The sequence below is a fragment of the Ruditapes philippinarum genome, unplaced genomic scaffold, assembly GCF_026571515.1.
Source record: "Ruditapes philippinarum isolate M1 unplaced genomic scaffold, ASM2657151v2 ctg5779_1_1_1_1, whole genome shotgun sequence".
NCBI classification, from domain to species: Eukaryota; Metazoa; Mollusca; class Bivalvia; order Venerida; family Veneridae; genus Ruditapes; species Ruditapes philippinarum.
This window is the reverse complement of record NW_026861075.1, coordinates 33,601-52,222: the sequence shown is the minus strand read 5'-3', so window position 1 is coordinate 52,222 and position 18,622 is coordinate 33,601. Positions and strand designations below refer to the sequence as shown.

Below are 18,622 nucleotides of genomic sequence, written 5' to 3'. Positions count from 1 at the left end.
AAAAGTTGATCACCGGAGCTAAAATTAGAAAAACCTTGTTAACACTCTAGCGGTCACATTTTTGCATCAATCATCATCAAACTTTGTCAGGATGCTTATCTAGTTGATAGCTCGGATGAGTTTGAACATGGGTCATCTCGGATGAGAAACTAGGTCACAAGAGCTAAAAATAGAAAAACCTTGTTAACACTCTAGTGGTCACATTTTTGCATCAGTCATCATCAAACCTGGTCAAGATGCTTGTCTAGGTGAAAGCTCGGATGAGTTCAAACATGGGTCATCTCGAATGAAAAACTAGGTCACCGGAGCTAAAAATAGAAAAACCATGTTAACACTCTAGAGGTCACAATTTTGCCTCAATCATAATCAAACTTGGTCAGGATGTTTGTCTAGGTGATAGCGCGGATGAGTTTGAACATGGGCCATCTCGGATGAAAAAGTAGGTCACCGGAGCTAAAAATAGAAAAACCTTGTTAACACTCTAGTGGTCACAATTTTGACTCAATTGTCATCAGACTTGGTCAGGAAACTTGTCTAGGTCATTGCTGGGAATAAATCGAACATGGGACATTTCGGATGAAAAACTAGGTCACAGGAGGTAAAAATAGAAAAATCTTGTTAACACTCTAGTGGCTACTGTTGTGATCCAAATATTCTGTTAATTGGTCTGAAAGTTTGTTTTGATGATTTCTAAGTCAGGATCGAACATGGGTCATCTTGGATGAAAAACTAGGTCACACCGCCCAAATATGGAAAAACCTTGTTAACATTCTAGTGGTCACATTTTCGACTCAATTATTATCAAACTTGGTCAGGATGCTTGTCTAGGTACTTGCTTGGATGAGTTTGAAATCGCATGTGAAACTAGGTCACCGGAGCTTAAAATAGAAAAATCTTGTTAACACTCTAGTTGCTACTGTTTTGATCCAAGTATCCTGGAAATTGGTCTGAAAGTTTGTTTTGATGATTTCTAGGTCACGTTTGAATATGTGTCACCTGGGTAAAAAACTAGGTTGCACTGCTCAAATATTGGATAACACTGTAGTGGTCACATTTTTGACTCGCCTGTCATGAGACTTGGTCAGAATGCTTGTCTAGGTAATTGTTTGGATTAGTTTGATAAGTCAGGTGAGCGATCTAGGGCCATCATGGCCCTCTTGTTTCTTTTAACGTACTTTAAAATGTATACTTAGTCTAAATGACTAAAACAAAATAGGGGGTCACCGACTCAATTTTTTCGGTACATGTGATTATATTTCCCCAACCCCTTCGGATAAAAGTCACGCTATCACGGGGCGTTTGTAATTTTTATGTCATTAAAACGATCGCCCTTTGTCAAAATCCCGCTATAAACGGAATTTTACGCCATTATGACCACTTCGGAAAATATATGGATACAATAAAGGATACGGAATTCCGAATATTATTGATAGGCAAAAATAAGTGAAATTTGAATACTTAGATGTACGGGACCGTATATCATGCAATTCGTATATGACTAATATACCGTCATCCGTACACTCGTAATATACGGGAACTTTGTATGATGTTTGTATTTACTTAAATACGTATTTTGTTAATTACAAGGTCAGATATTACCAAAATATGATTTTTTTTCTTGTAAATATACATTTTGTATATAAAAAAGAGAATAAGGATGTAATTCAGAATGACCCACTTTCTACAAGAGGAAAGAAATAATAGTCTGATCTGACATTTGTCAGAATAACATTTTTAAACAGTAAAACTTTGAGTAAAATGTAATATTTCCCGGTTTCATTAACATGTCAATTGCATACTGATTAAATGGTCAGTGAACAGAACATATAAAACATCGCCAGATCCTCGACAGTGCCCGTAGAATGTACTGATACAAAATGACAATATATATTTAAATATCTTTATTATGTATAAAGATTTACATCGCAACACTCCTTTGTGCAGTATCTAGCCCATCCTGTTCTGCTAAACATCTGCAGACGTGTATTTACAGCGTTTTATTATATTTCATGTTTAAAATACTGTTTTTAAGTTTTCCTGTTCAAATTAATTCTACCATAAATTTGGCTATACAGTGAATAATGAATGTTTGCAAAGGTCGATGACTTCTAATCAAGTAACCTCTCTGGCGTGGATTCGATCCCCGGGAGATGCTTTGGTAGTTTAGCGCGGAGGAAGGTAGTCTAGTACTGGTGTAACTCACCAGGAACGATGGTTGAGAACTACCCGCCTATATGACTGAAATACTGTTGGGAAAAGGCGTAAAATGAAACAAACAAACAAATGCCGATTTGAAAGTTATGTTTTTAATACAGCGTGTATAGTGAATTCTCAATTAAACGTTATTTTTAACATTATGATATTCTAAAATGATAAGCAAAACGAGAAAAAAAGTATTAAAGATGTTTATTTACTTGTAGAATCGAACGTGCTACATCTGTTATCCACACCTACTGAGCTAACGTTTCAAACATGACTGTTGCTTCACGCTAATATAATTGACTAAATTTCATTTATGAACCGTATATTTTAATTTGTCAATATTTCGCACAGTTATTTAGCATAAACTCTGTCAAATTGTTGTAATAGTTTTTGCTTACAAATGAAATTCAAATTCTGGTTTTTAATAGGTGAAATAAAATACATATCACTCACAGTATATCACTCATAGTGTGGGTAATGCAAAATGTATAGCTTTGCAGAATTTTTTGTAGTCTACTTACACATGTATGAATTTATGATCGAATTTCCGTAAATTTCTAAAGTTACATAAACATATATATAGTTGTTTGTTGTTCCTTATGGCATATTTCTTGATTTAGTTTTATTAATTTTAATGTATTACAATATCAAAAAGCTACACCGCAATAATAACTCTCCGCTGTACTTGTTTGCGCAGCGTACGTGTTGCCGTTGAACGCCTGACGTCATTTTCTGTACATTCGTCTGTTTACAATTCCATGTGCAGTTATTAATCATGTTAAAAAAACAAAAAGATTTTTTTTTGTTTTTCGTACATTTTTTTCAGCAAACATAAACGTCACAAAATGGAAAGGCGATAATAAATTCAATAAAATTGCACTTGATAAGCCCATGATAGTTAGACAATTGTTGTTACATATCTAGCAAGTTTCGTTCACTGCTGACAGTTCCTTTTTGCTCAATGGTTTCACGTTATATTGGAATGTTCCTGTATTTAGACTTTACTAGTCTGGGTTCCAGTCTTTGCTTCTGTTCAGAAAATCGAGTATATATCAATCAGAAATTGCGACGTGCTCGTAAAAAATAGCGCGTATGTTATGAATAAGCAAAAATATCAACGCCTAAATCCCAGGCTAAGATTTTAAATATAAATACACGTATGCTTTTTCATCGCCAGGTCTCGTTTTAAATTTTAAGCATTTGCAAAGGAACATTGTTGTTGTTGTTTCATATGTATTAGTAAAGCTCTTGAACAATTCTCCTGATAAGCTGAACATTATTGCCGCACTTTGAAGTCTGAAACGTATCTACATACGTCGAATTTCGTTCCAAAATTATTCAAGGGGTGGGGGAAATGAAATCACGTGTACCGAAAAATTTGAGTCTGTGACCCCCTATTTTTTTTTAGTTATTTTGACCAATTTTACATTTTTAAGTACATTTAAGGAAAAAAATCAAAAATTTATTTCAGGAATTTTTAAATAAGCCGCTTTAAAGCCGAAAATTGCGGCTAAACTGAACGTCAAATTTTACACAAAATTCACAATTTTCTTTCCATTTTGCAAACATTTTTCGGCGTAAAACGATAAACTTTATATCAGCTTAAAGGAAAAAATAATTTCCGTCGGATGCTGTAGAATTTAAGATATTTTGTCCGCCAATGGCGTTGAAATACCTGTAACAGTTGCCAAGGATACGCAACGACGTCATGTTCAAAAACGGGCTTTGATGGTCAACTTTGACGCCGTGTGTACAAAAATTGACTGAAACTATTGAAATGAAATCAACGGAACCCAATCAGAAATATGGTCATGTTTTTGCATGCCAATTTTCAAGACGCTTCTCGAAAGTTCGCAAAGTGTCGCGTTCCACCTTAAAGATATATATGCGTGGTTTCTTATATAAACAAAGTATATTACAATAAACACTTACTTCAAAATTATTGTTGTTTTCTGTTAACTGTTCGTTTTGTTGGTTTTACCCCGCACCAACACAATTTAGATCAGATCATAACAACAAAGATGTTTTAGCTAACATCGAGTGTTACAAACTCTAAGCAACACCAGGGTCCACAACCACCCAACCTGCTGGTGCTTAGAGATGTATAGACTCTAGTAATTCGAAATCATTTAGTCACATTAATAAAACCATGTTTTTCTAATCGCATCTCCCTGATTTCTTGAAGTTCATTTGCTTCGTATAAATCGAACAAATGTCTTACCATGAGCATGAATGTGAAAAATATATGACTTGCCTGAAGCTTGAAGCTCAGTTATTTTAATTCTATATTTGTTCATTGAAGACGTTTTTCTAATTTCTTTCTGAAAAGTAACAACATATCTTTAAAAACATTTCTTATTAAATAGGAAATGTGTTCAATGACATTGGTAGTGGATGCACCACATTGCACTATTTGCCACCTTAAGTTCCTGTTGATAATTTAGTGACGTGACAAGTTTAACTGAAATACCACTTTTTTCTTCTGACATAAATAGTTTGTACATTTTTGTCATGTCTACTCACTTTCAAGATAAGGCAAAAAGGTTAAAGCCGAAAAGGGTTTATTAGATTTATCATAAAGTGTTGCTTACAGCGTTTTACATTTGTATTACGATTTTAAAATCTGTTCCATACGAATATGTTTTCTTCATCAACCTTCTTTTATTGCTTTCAATGACCAAATCATACTTCATATTGATCAAATATATTATCTGTGATACTGATGCTGTAATACTAACATGTGTTTCCTCAAGTCCTTAACTTCTTTCTGTAATTCCCTGTTTTCATTTTCGATGTCAGTCGATTCTGTATATTTGTCACTGAAAAATATCTTCAAATTTCAGTTGAATCATTTCAAATATATATATATACATAAAATATATATGTATATATCAGTATACAGTACTTTTCTACTTAATAGAGTCGTTCTTTTAGTTCATTAGATTTCATTCATCATTAGACGTCCTTTATTTTATTAACGTTTACGCCATTGACGTGGTTTCCATAATACTTTTTCATTATATACAGTCTTATGTTTGGGTATAATTGCCTTCAAAGTTATACTTGTCCTTTTCTAAAGTATACAGGTGCCCCTTGTCAACTCTTCTGAAAGAAAATACGATAATGATGAATTTCTTTATTCATGACATTTTGAAATTCAATCTCGACAATATTATACAAAACAAGATAAAACCAAATGTTTACATTTTGTAAAGATAATTTGCTATAATTTTATGTAAGCAATAAGAACCTATTGTTAATATACTGTAATAGTTTAAGGTCATATTGTTTCAAACGAGACGATATCTCTTAGATCAGTTTTTTTAATGTTAAAACTTTTAGATATATTCAAAACTTTTATTTCAAAATATTATAACATAGGTAATTTTAGAAGGTACAATATTTTTTGTAAAATATACATGTACGATAAATACAATATATAAAGAATATTGAAAAGTAACAGTAAGATGGTTTTTTTTCAAATTCCTCCTCTTATTCTTGAATGAAAACAATTATGTAATATCATACTGTTTTATAAAGGTATTCCGTTAAACTTAAAGCTAACAATTTGTCGAGACAAATTATATATGTACATGTACCAACTTTAGAATATATGATCTATTTATTTTTCATATAAATTGTGGTATTGAACAAGTAAAAACAATATACATGTAATACTTATGATAGAAAAGTAATTATAATGCTTAACCTAAAATTTTGCTAGGTGAGTGTTATCTTGAGAATCTATCATGTATAACCTTGGTACACTTTAAAGATATCCATCTTGGGGATTTATGTTTTGTTTAAACGATGATTATGAAAGAAATCAATACTTAGCTAGCAAGTAACGTAAGAATTTATTTTATTAAATGAAAAGAAGTAACATATCTTGAAAGTAAGTATATGATTTCGAAACCACTCTTGATTTAGGTAATTCTATATCAACGTTTTAATGTATACATGTACTTCATTTAGTTATAATGGTATTGCATGAACTAAAGTGAAATTCTATAGAATAATTGTGGCGTTTAAAAAACTCCTTACAGGGCTCTTTGTCAGCTCTTCACTGTTTTATAAATTTGATAAGATATATATCGATGTACAAATGTTTGAAAATACATACATATATATATAGTATAGAAAACAGAATCCTAAAGAACGTGTAACTAGAGAGAAAAAGAATCCTTAAATAAAGTCCAATACGGCATAATTTTAATTGTTGCAGGCTCGGTTTGATTGAGTCTGTCCAGGGACTGAACTGGACAGCGCAAATAACACTCCACGCCCCCCCCCCCCACCCCGAGCCGAAAACCGTTAATGTGTGGCCGTATTATTTATCAAATCTATCTATAGCTAAAATATACAGCAATTGGACCTGCAACTTTATATAAATTTATTTTCGAATATATTTAGATCCTTTTCAAACAAACAGAAATTTTTAAATGTTCACTTACAAGCTATTGGCTTTAGCTCCAGCAACTTTCAATGACCTTACGTCTGCATGCTTTGTAAACTTGTTATGGTAATGTAAACAATTTTCACACATGAAACGTCCCAGAAGACCGCATTGCTTGCAAAAATATGTTGCAAATGAAATCATTCTTTGAGGATGACCATAACAAATAGCACACAAATCTTGAACAGTGTTATCACGATCCCCTGTAAATATAGACGCTGCGAATGATTCAAAAACCCCACTTCCGCAAGCAACGCTTAAGAAATCGTCACTAATTTCCGTCCCTCTTACACTTAATTCCGATACCGATTTTAAATCGGTGCATTTACCAGTCATTCTGACTGAAGACAAAGTTCCCATTATTGTCTTTCATGGATTTCGCATAAAGAGGTTACTTCCAACTCTGACAGTTTAAAATTTCTTTAAGTATCACTTCCTGAAAATTAGGTTATTATCTTGATAATGTTTTCATTATATCATATGACATGTTTATAATCTATCATTCATAAAACATCTATAAAGAGATAAAAATAAGATTTAAGATATTACTGTTTAGCCCTTTTCGTGTTGATCAAACATTTTATCAAACGATGCGTTTTTTTTTTTATAAATTATCAGTTGTTCATTGACAAGTTAATAAAACATCGAGTAATCATTTATAAAATAAACGACACCTTGATATACGATATTTAAAATGTCAATGGTTTACAGCTTAAGAACACGCCGCCGCTGGGATATATCAAAGGTGAAGGACCCGTAAAGTGCAGAAAAGAATGCACGACCTTGAGACAGAGTAATATTAGAAAATGGTAAATGACAACTTTAGCGTAAAGAATTTATACCAATATGAACTGTATTTTGTACAGTTTTTAAGTAAACTGCGAGAAAAGTTTTAACTTTCATGTCACTGTTTTAGTTTGTTGAAAAATTAGGTCTCTCAACGGACTACAGTATACACTTTTATGAATCGCAATATGAGCCACTTTAATATAATCTTGTGGACTCGTTGAAATAAGTTTGTGATATCTAACGCGTAACTGACATGAAACGCATTTTCCATTAACCTGGTAGAATTACGTTACTTTTCTTTTTAGTGCATTTGTTGTCGTAAAAGGAAGGAATGCAATATTATTCAACGTATAAATGACCAATCTGTAATTTCTTTTTGTTGTTGTTATTGTTATTTATATTGTGACGAGAAAATTAAAGCACAACTGATACATAGAATTTTCAATACAACGATGACAAAAGTGTTAGACTTGATCGCTTATTATATGTATCTTTGTTCCATTTAAATATGATGCCGATCTTTGGAGGTAAATTATTCTTGTTTTCGGTAATAGATATACGATTCAGTTCATGTCTTACATTCAAATTCCATATTAGAAATGAACATCAACCGACAAATTGCTGACTGATAAGGATTATACATGTTATTATTCATGACTCAGTGACCACGATTGCCATGTCAACCTTTATACAAGATAGAAATGATGATATAGTCTGATTTTATTGACCATTTAAATATTCGATTCAACTTCGGTTTTGTCCGTGTAGTATACAAGAATTAATATGGAGGATATAACAAATGTTTAAAATGTCGCGCCAGCTTATTATTAAGGTCTTCGTTACATCCGCAATAGCACAGTTGGTCAAATTATTGCCTAATATGTGACAGGTCTGTGGTTCGATCCCTACTGATGCCATTGTTTCAGACTCTTTCTTTGTTTTAGCAGTGTATTTTAATTCAAATGTCCAGTACTTGCATAATCGTGTACACGGATATGAAGCCACTTAGAAACACTGTTTTTTCTCGATTTGTATTGTTTTACAGCATTGAAATGGCGTTTATTGATTTTAATCTAAATGAAATTTTAATATTAATTCTTAACCAATGTTATTTAAAAAATACGGGTACGATTTATTGAGAAAAAGTGCATAGCGCAGGTTTGGACTTCCTCCAGTAACGATCAAGGTTAACTGACTCATTTAAAATTCTTATATACGCTTGCAAAAGGGAGATTAAAATGTATAAATTTATTAATATGTTTCCACTCTATAAATATGCATGTTATCTCCCTTTGTTTCCCAAAATCTATTAATTGATTATGTTCTTATCAAACTTTAAATTTTTACACTTAAAATTATTGAGGAGGTTATAGGTGTTTAAGATTTTTTTTTTGAAATAAGAAGTCTTATTAAATAAAACTGATGAAACTAAAAATATGTAAATACACAAAATAACAAGTTGTATTTGATACATATAAAATATCAGTTTTTTTAAATAATTAAATAAGAAATGGAGTTGTCTTGACAACCTGTAAATCATGTTCCTTGGGTCAATATAGACCTTGTCATAGGGGTCACTTAGATAGAAAACAATATTTGCATGAGTTTACATGTATGCATTCTTATATAAGGTGGTTATTTTGCATGTATTATTACCTAGATAACACTGGTGTTATAAAATGGATCCGCCCGGGATGTCTCAGTTTATATTCCTGTACATAGAACATAGATATTTAGCATGTAGCATCACTTTGCTGACTTTATAAAAGTAAAATTATTACTTTTGTACAAATCATGAGCAATGCATTTTGATTTCTGTATTTTTAGGCATAATGTTTTGTGCTTTTGAATTGCTGGTATGATATTATGAGTAGGTTTCTTAAAATCTTTATAAATTAAAAAATAACATTATTTTTTGTTGTTGTTGTTGTTGTTGTTGATATTTTTCATTTAGTATACATGTATATACATGTACTCTAAATATATACATTTACTCTAATCGTAGCGTATATATGCATCTCTTAGTGTTCATGTGACAAGAGCATAGCTCTTTGATATGTATCAATATATAAATTTACTAACTATTATATTGATATTTGAAATAAAACATGTTCCGAATAAGTGTTATGAATGGGTCTTCTCTCTGAATTAAAAATATTTTTGAATTTGCTTAAAATAAATTTGTATTCAGACACATATTGCATCGCCTTTGTAGTGCTGTTATTGGTCACATCTCGGCGGTCGAACCACCTAACTGGCTTTCTTGGATGACAAACCAGTAATTTTCCCGCAAGTGACCCATTACTGATATGACATAATTCAGAATTTAGCGTAAACATTATTTTCCAAACACTGGCAAGATGGACTGAAAAATTAAAACACGTTGAGATTTTGTATGTTTTATTGAATTCAAAATTAATGTGCTCACTGTTAATTAACTACATAAAGCAATGAAATGAAACGCTTTTATCCTTTGAGATAAATGAATGCAAAACTAAAATGTCTTCTACTTACTTTTTTATGAAAATAAAATGGTGTAAATTTCATCCCATTTGCCTTAAGCAGATTATAATGATATTGTCTAACCGGATGGACCAGCAACATAAAACTATGTACATATCATATACAAGAGGTATTTTATATAACCCTTGGCAAATGATACAATGTGGGCCCGTTTTTATTGACTTTCTTGATTAGAAAAAAAACCAACACAAGAATTTCTTTATATGGAATACTTTGAAAAAACAAATCAATAGGTATTTGGAATTAAAAAAAAAGATTAAAGATCAACAAGGCAAAGGCAACGTTTAAAGGACGCAGCCCCTGACACATCTAAGAAGGGCACCCAGAAGCCAGCAAACCAAAACTGGGAGTGGACACAAGGGTGTATTGTGTGAAATAACAAAACTCAAAACGAGACCATGTGGGAATTAAAGGGCTGTAAGGGTGAAAAGGGGCAGGGGTAAAAATGGGAGAGGGGAGTCGAGAAAATACCTACCGTCAACGACAATTCAACAAAACAGACATCACAAAACATGTAAACATTCAAAACAAGTAACAATACAGACACGAAAAACACGTGAAGGAACACAGACGGGTATCGCCTTGGAACGGTCAGTGGTATAGTTAAACCACTGGGTAGTTTAAACCGGTTTAGGTGCGCCAAACCTGACTCTTAGCCCCAATATGTACCTAAATGACACGAAAGTGTTAATAAAATTAATCCTCGCCAAGTTAAATTCTAACTATGGCAATGGTTACATTAGACGAAATAAATAAAACACATAAATGATAGTGTAAATATGTACAAAAAGGTAAGCCTAATGACCATCACCGAAGTACTCTTGCCTTAAAGGAAGACAGAGCAACAAGAAAATCACCTACAAGCGCCCAAAAATCAATGCATAGAGATTTTCTATTTTAGATAATTTAATATATGGAACATACAAAAATAGTATATACTTATTAATGTTCAATATATATTTCTTGTAATACATTCATATACATGTATTTGTTTGACATAATTGATATTTTTATCCATTTTGTACACATATGTTAGAACAATACACAATTTATTAAATAAACCTATATAAGAGTAATGATTTTTTTTTGTTTTAAACAAATAGCATTAAATCAAATATTAACGACAGCCAATAGTATGACTCGTGCAAAAGGAAATTTCTGACATAATCTTTTACATTGCATGAAAATATAATTTGATAGGAACATTCAACTTCTATCAATCAATGAATACGCAATACAATGTACTTCATAACCTACATCGATGACAGTTGATGCTTCCGTATATTCAAACTGAGTTCATGTGAATATATCACATATAGAGAAGTGAATCCATCCCAACATATTGAATAATATCTCTTTTGTTTTGAAGGTCTGTTATGTTTGGAACGTTTCCGTGATATTCTTTGGGATTCTTCAATTGTTTCTCCTTCGATAATGGTATTGAACGTACTACCCTCATCAATCGTTTGGGAGACCTCACCGTTTGAATGCAAAATAAACATCCCTTCAGCCTCTATCAAAGCGATGCTTTTTGGTGATCTAGCATTTGAAACGATTTTCATAACATTGAATTGTTTGGCAGAAACTATGACAATACCAGTAGTCGAATCAACAACATATACATTCTTTTCATTTTTTGATAGTTTAACTTCCCCAATATTTTTGGTAAAAATATGCTTGCCGCTTTCATTTGATTTCAGTACATCATCTAATTTTCCTGTACCTGTATATTTCCGTAACTGACCGTGCATTCCAGAAACAACAGTGACATAGAAATCGTTAGAGGATTTTACAATTCCTATGCATGGCTCGTTAGTTTGTAGTACAAGTTGCGTTTTTGTATTCTCTGTGGGATAAATGACTTGACCTCGATTTGGCAATGCAGCGAAAAATGTTTTTTCCACTGATTCTACAGAAGATACAATGTCAGGACAATTTATTATTTGTGACATGTTTTTCATTGTATCAAAAACAAGTATTGACTTTTGGAGCGGTACTATCAGATCTGATGGTTGTTTGTATACACTTTTATAAAATCCGTCATCTGCATCTAAAGTAACTGTATGGAGAATGTTAGCTGTTCCTGTTTCTTTATAAATGCGGACATTGTCTGCAAAATCAACAAGGACGTTCGGTTGCTTCAAGATCGTCAAGCAAACAGAACTTCTCATTAAGTTGAAATGTTCAGCTTCAACATCGCCATTGATGGCATTTGCAGTCTCTTCTATCACACTGATTTCTCTTAATAGCATTTTCATTTTGATAAACTGCATGGATTTCTCTTTGTATTGTAAAGGTATGTCTCCATCTTTTAAACTGTTTTCCATTTCATTGCATGTTTTCAAGTCAGCTTCTAATTTTCCTCGGATCTCCTTGTATTTTCTTTCAATGGCTTCTGTATGATTTTGCTGAAGGCTATTGAACGCAGCAAACAAATCAGATTGTATAGTTCCAAGAAAATGTATTGCATCTTCTCTCTTAACGACTAGCATATCAATGCTATTTGTACATGCTTCTTTCACCTCTTGTATCTTTGTTAAACACCGTTCTTTCCTTTCTTTAATATCGGATAATCCCTCATCTGTAACTTTGATTGACATTTCATTTACATCTAGCTTTGGTTTACATGACCGATGCCTTGTGTGTGAACAAGAGATGCAACAAAATTCGTCATGTTGCACGCAGAATTGATCTAAATATTTATCTGTGTGATAAAGACACGTCCCTGCGTTTACGCTTTTATTGAACTTCATTTGTGACTTATACTCTGACAGATGGTGCGACTTAGTTGTACTAAATCTATTATGAGCTCTAATACACGCCATGCAAAGGTATTCGTTACACTCTACGCAAAAACTGTGGCCGTTGGCGATATTACCTTCATTCAAACATGGTTGACACAAATTTTCAGGTTTTTGTTTTTTAAATGAATCTGCATTGTCGGTGAAATCTAAATATGCACCACCTACTTCCGTCAGCTGCAGATCTCTGTTAATAAAAGAAAATGAACGCAAATGAATTTAATCAAACAATAAGATCTTTTTTGGTACAATATTGCATTTTCTTATCATATTAATAATCTTATCTTTGAATAATGCACTTTACAAAATTAAACGCTTGTTTTCAGTACACATAATGATATCTAGTTGATACATGTTTAGTCGACTGCATTATAATTCTTCTATTTCCCGATTTAATTGACAGTATTCAAATAAATTTATGTAAAGTGAAATGCAATATTACAAAACTATTGATTAATCGGGGTTAACTAATTTTCCTTTCTATTGAAAAGCAAAATTTTTTAAAAGCTCTCAAATATTCATATCCAAGTGACCTTTTTTAAATTTTATAAAACAAACTGTTACTTGATTTTGAATACCAATCATAGTTTAAAGATTTTTAGATTATTGTTGATTTTTCATGAGGTCGTTTTTAGAAACGAAACTTCATCATGAAATGACTCAGATGTTCTCTTTTTGCACAATTGCGCTTGGGATATTGTCAATATTTAAAGACAAAACACTTCAACGGGGATTATCAGTTGACGATTAAATGAATTTCATTCGTACATACAACTTCTACCATGCAAGCTAAAATTTACCGCAAATTTGATGGCTGATTTGTGTCATTTCAAATTTTTGCTCCGAGGGGCGCTAGACGAAAAAAAACGAAAATACCACAAAGTGACAGTTTTGTCGTACTTTCGCTCTGTGTCGCGCCAGGCGAAAATACGACAATGTGTCGTATTTTCGTGTCTTCGACTTTTGCTCCGTGGCCGAGGGGCGCTAGACAAACTCATGAAAATTCGACAATGTGACCATTTTATCGTACTTTCGCTCTGCAGGGTGCCAGGGAAAATCACGAAAATACGACAAAATATGACAAAGTGATCACTTGCCGTACTTTCGTATTTTTGCATAGCACCTTAGAGAAAAATACAACTTGTCATAAATCAGGCACCATATTCAAATTATCAATACACTGAAATGAATTATGGCAAATTTATGTATATCCTAAAAATGTCTAAAACTAGCTGAATTTTAAGTATCTGCATATTCGGAACGTTATTTTAAAGAATGTTCGGTTCCTAGACATTGAGTAAAAGTTTATTCCTTGTGTTTGTTATAACACCCATTTTTATGCCAAATTTTGCTTTTCCATTATATTCTCCAGTCAATTAAACTTAACCGTTCTAAAATAATCAATTATATAAATTGCTGAGTGTTTGAACTTCACAATTTTTATACTCATTTAAAATCTTGTACAAATTGGACCCAGATAAAATCAATCATGGGACGTGATTACATATCTCAAGAATAGTATATTATCTCAAGAATAGTATATTATCTAAGCTAGCTTACTTTATCTATGACACATTAAACATTAAGTTTTTGTATTTCATAACAAGTATTTTATCAACATAAATCTTTTTCCACATAGACATTACATGAATCTTTTGTACTTAAATCTTTGTATGTTGACATATGACCTTATATCAAGAGGTCTTTCAAATGTATTTTTCACTTTTTTCATGATTTTATATATTTAAATGATAATTAACCTTTAATGTTTCTATTACATTTTTTAGCATTGTATTCATATTTATCACATACCCGTGCCGCTTTGCAACTCCGTAAAAACGGTATTGACGGCTGTACATATATAACATAGCGTAAAACCACTCTAAATATCAGTGTTACACTATATGCTCGCCCATGTAAAAAAATGATTATTTCAATGTAAACGATTCTTATTTTAGAATAAATGGAATACTATAATCGTGTATATTCAATTTTAAAATTATTGAACTCGTTGAATAAGAGGCTTGCATTATATGGTTTTATTCAAATAAATATGAAAACCACCATTGATTAAACCCCCATTTATGAATATAAATGTCATCTCCCACATTATTATAAACTGAGAAGCAGTGACGTTATGTAGTATTTATTCAAACATTTTGTCATAATAAAACCTAAACATAAAAGAAACGTCAATAACATAATGTTTGTTTTTCAAATGTTCTCAATATAAGTATTTAAACTTTTAGATATAACTCAACTCTATAATAATCAAGAGTTTACATAAAATGATATCATACAGTAAACTTATTTAATTTGAGTGTGCTTTATACTTAAAACCATTTCATTATACGACGTTTATATATATATATTTTCTTTAGATAGCGAGATAACCCATATTCAAACTCATTAGAGCTAGAAGTCATCTTTACAACCTTTCTGACTTTTTTTCAGGATATGTTTTGGGCAGAAACAGTAGCCACTAAAGTGTTAACAAGGATTTTCTATAATTGCGCTGTGGGACCTAGTTTCTGACACCAAATGACCAATATTTGAATTAGAATAATGACCAATTTCAGTATATGTAGACTAATACACTAGACTGTAGAGTGTTAACAAAATTTTTCCATATTTTAACTGCGTGATATAGTTTTTGACCTCAAATGACCCATTTTCAAACGTGAGCTTAAATTATCTAAACAAACGTCCTCGCTAATTCCAAGCTATTTGGACCGAAACAGTAGCCTCTTGAGTGTTTACAAGGTTTTTTTATATTTGGGCTGTGTCACCTAGTTTTTTTGACCAAGGGGACCAATATTTGAACTAGGCTAAAATCATCTCGATAACCTTTCTGCCCAATTTTGTAAAATAAATTGACTAAGACAGTAGTCTTTAGAGTCTTAACAAGATTTTCCTATATTTGGACTATGTGACCTTGTTTTTGACCCCAGATAGCCCATAACCATCCTTAAGCTAGAAATCATCTTAATAGCCTTTCTTTCCAATTTCCAGCGTATTTTTATAGTTATAGTAGTGTCTAGGTTGTTCACAACGTTTTTTTTCTTCAATTTTTGGCGGTTTTTGACCTAGTTCTTAACCCCACACAAACCAATATTTAAACAGTGGCTAGAAGTCATAAAAACAATCTTTCTGATAAATTTCCAGGATATTTGGACGATGACAGCAGCCTTTAGAAAGTTAACAAGATTTTTCATATTTGGGTTGTGTAGCCTTGTTTATGATTCAAGGTTGACCTAATTCAAACCTAAGCTAGAAAACATCTAAGCAACCTTTTTAATAAATTTCCAGTTTATTTGGGCTGAAACATTAGTCTTTATAGTGTTTATAAGGTGTGTTTACATATTTGGTCTGTGTTATCTAGTTTTTATACCTTCGTTGAGCAGGTTCGAACTTGAGCTAGGAATTACTTTAACAACCTTTCTGACCAATTTCCAGAAACAGTAGCCTCTAGAGTGTTAACAATGTTTTTCCATATTTGTACAACAACGTTTTCCCATATTTGGACAAGGTTTTTCCAATTTTTGACTAGGTGGCCTTATTTTTGACTGCAGATGACCAATATCAAAACATGATCTAGAAATGATTTGACCAATTTGTAAGATATTTTGACAGAAACAGTAGTTCTTGGTTGTTCACAACGTTTTCAATATTTATCGCATGGTTTGGAACATTTCCTTTGTTCTTACTAACCCATTATACTCAGTACACTTCAATGAGCAATTTAAAACTGTATTGATATATAGCAGTAGAGTTTTTTCATTGATTCATATAGGGAAAAAACTCGACTGTTATATATCGGTTGAGTTTTTTTCGCACCTTGTATATATCAATACAGTTTTTTTCATAGAGGCTCCAAAGGGGCAGTGGTAACGACCATTCCAGTAGCAAAAAAAAAAATAAAAAATAAAAGAATGGAATCAATAAAATAAAATATAAAATAAATTATAAATACAATGAAAAATATTAACAAAGATAATTAATGAAATGAAATTTACTCTCATTTAATCAAAAGGTACATCCGCTGAATGAATTATTTCCACTGAAAAAAAATCCCTTTAATCTTGAATCAATCTTGGATGTCTTTTGTATATTTTTTTGCGGCAGCGAAAACAACTTGAAAAACTGCCTTATTATAAATAACTGTAATGTAGCTAACGATTTATTTATTTATTTATTTGTTTCTATTACAAAAAAAAGAAAACATTATGTCATTGCGATAAAACAGTTATAGTATATGAAACTCGTTAGTTACGGGGATATAACATTGGCTGGGGCGACATCTCGGGATGTTTCTGCAAACAAAATTGTCTCGGCCTTACGGCCTCGCCATTTTTTAGCAGAAACGCCCCTTGATGTCGCCCCAGCCAGTGTTATATCCTCGTAACTAACTCGTTTCATGTACTATAACTATTACTTAGGTTGTGACCTAGTTTTTGACCCCAGCTAAACCATGTTTAAGCTAGAAATCATATAAACAACATTTCTGATAAATGTTGTAGAATAATTGGACTGAACAGCTGCATCTAGAGTCTTAGCAAGTTTTTTAAATATTTGGGATGTAAGACTTAGTTCTTATTTTTCTATTTTTGATTCCTGTGACCAAGTTTTCATCCCAGATGACCCATGTTATGGACCTTTCCAGTGTTTACAGTTTTATGTAAATTGGCTAACTGGTTGACCTTGTTTGCACAAAAGAACACGTGGTTACGTTTGTGATACTGTTTGTGAGCAGTTGACCTTGCAATGAATGGAAAATGTGTGGCTAAATGTTCCGCTACGAAAAAACGGAAAGGTCCATTCCTGGCCAAGTTTGGTGACAATTGAGGCAAAAAAAGTCACCACTAGAGTGTTAACGGACTAAATGTGGACGTACGGCAGACAACAGACATTCAGCGATGATCCTGAGTCATCTCAGGTGAGCTAAAAGCACGCTCGCCCTGTTAAAACAATGCCAACATTTTTAAATTTTGGTAAATTTTCGAAAACTTTATTTGGAATTTTCGAGAAATTATTTTTATTTATTATAGTCACTGTGTTCGGAACAATATTTGAATTGAATGTAAGAACCTAATCATGAATTCCTACAAAGTTATTTCTAACTATGATCTGAATTTTCACATTTCGATTATCCATGTAAAATGTATTTAGTTGTTTGTGTCCTCGTATTTAAATTGCGCGTAAGAAAATTATGAAAAACAAGTTGCCTTTGATATTTTAAAAATAAAATTGTGTTTAAAATCATGATCACATATGTCATACACTGAAAACATGTCTACAGTTATTGATTAGGTTTTATATTTGTTTCAGACAAAAATGTTATCTTCCGTACTGTTCTTTAAAAAAAATCCTTCACTTACTTAAAAGGTTCCGCCATTTTTATCAAATATCACCATTTGAGAAAATATCCAAAACAAACACATTTAGGATTAAACGATATCTTTCAAATTCAGACTTGTGCACATTTATTTTCCAACAGATAATGTAACTATTTCACGTAAAATTCTTTTGAATTTCAATGCATTACATATTGATCTTGGTTGCTAATCGACCCGCTTTAGTAAAATTATTAGTTCTCTGACCTTCTCAAATTTCACTGTCTAAGTAAACAAAATGATCTGTTGCACACAATATGGAATAAAAGTTATATGATCTGTTGCACACAATATGGAATAAAAGTTATAATGATAGACCAATTCGAGCGTTAAAAACGTAAAAATCTAACAAAATGTACATGATTGTACACTTAGAATAGCTTTAATCAAACTGCGATTACAAAAACAGTTTTACCAACTGACAATCACTCGTTGAAATATAATCCTTGTAGAATAAT

At 32.0% G+C, this 18,622-nt stretch overlaps 2 protein-coding genes across 2 annotated transcripts; both read right to left on the bottom strand.

The window, feature by feature from the left end:
• Positions 1–1,027: 1,027 nt before the first annotated feature.
• LOC132714424 (uncharacterized) lies at positions 1,028–7,503 on the bottom strand. The gene is made up of 3 exons (XM_060697312.1): positions 6,657–7,503; positions 4,941–5,021; positions 1,028–4,523 (listed from the first exon to the last, which is right to left on the bottom strand). Exons 1-3 carry the CDS (start codon positions 7,016–7,018, stop codon positions 4,496–4,498), a joined length of 471 nt encoding a protein of 156 aa, XP_060553295.1. The 5' UTR covers positions 7,019–7,503; the 3' UTR covers positions 1,028–4,495.
• A 2,884-nt stretch (positions 7,504–10,387) lies between these two features.
• On the bottom strand, positions 10,388–18,268 carry LOC132714426 (uncharacterized). Its single transcript, XM_060697314.1, has 2 exons — positions 18,150–18,268; positions 10,388–12,958 (listed from the first exon to the last, which is right to left on the bottom strand). The coding sequence occupies exons 1-2, from the start codon at positions 18,164–18,166 to the stop codon at positions 11,224–11,226; spliced, it is 1,752 nt and encodes a 583-aa protein (XP_060553297.1). The 5' UTR covers positions 18,167–18,268; the 3' UTR covers positions 10,388–11,223.
• Positions 18,269–18,622: the final 354 nt, after the last annotated feature.

What these genes read in the sequence shown, in the direction of transcription:
- LOC132714424 (XM_060697312.1), bottom strand. Translation starts at nt 7,018, where the DNA reads ATGGGAACTTTGTCTTCAGTCAGAATGACTGGTAAATGCACCGATTTA. An exon ending in GGAGCTAAAGCCAATAGCTT is followed by an intron (nt 5,022 to 6,656) that starts GTAAGTGAACAT and finishes GATATTTTTCAG; the next exon opens with TGACAAATATACAGAATCGA. An exon ending in AAGGACTTGAGGAAACACAT is followed by an intron (nt 4,524 to 4,940) that starts GTTAGTATTACA and finishes GTTACTTTTCAG; the next exon opens with AAAGAAATTAGAAAAACGTC.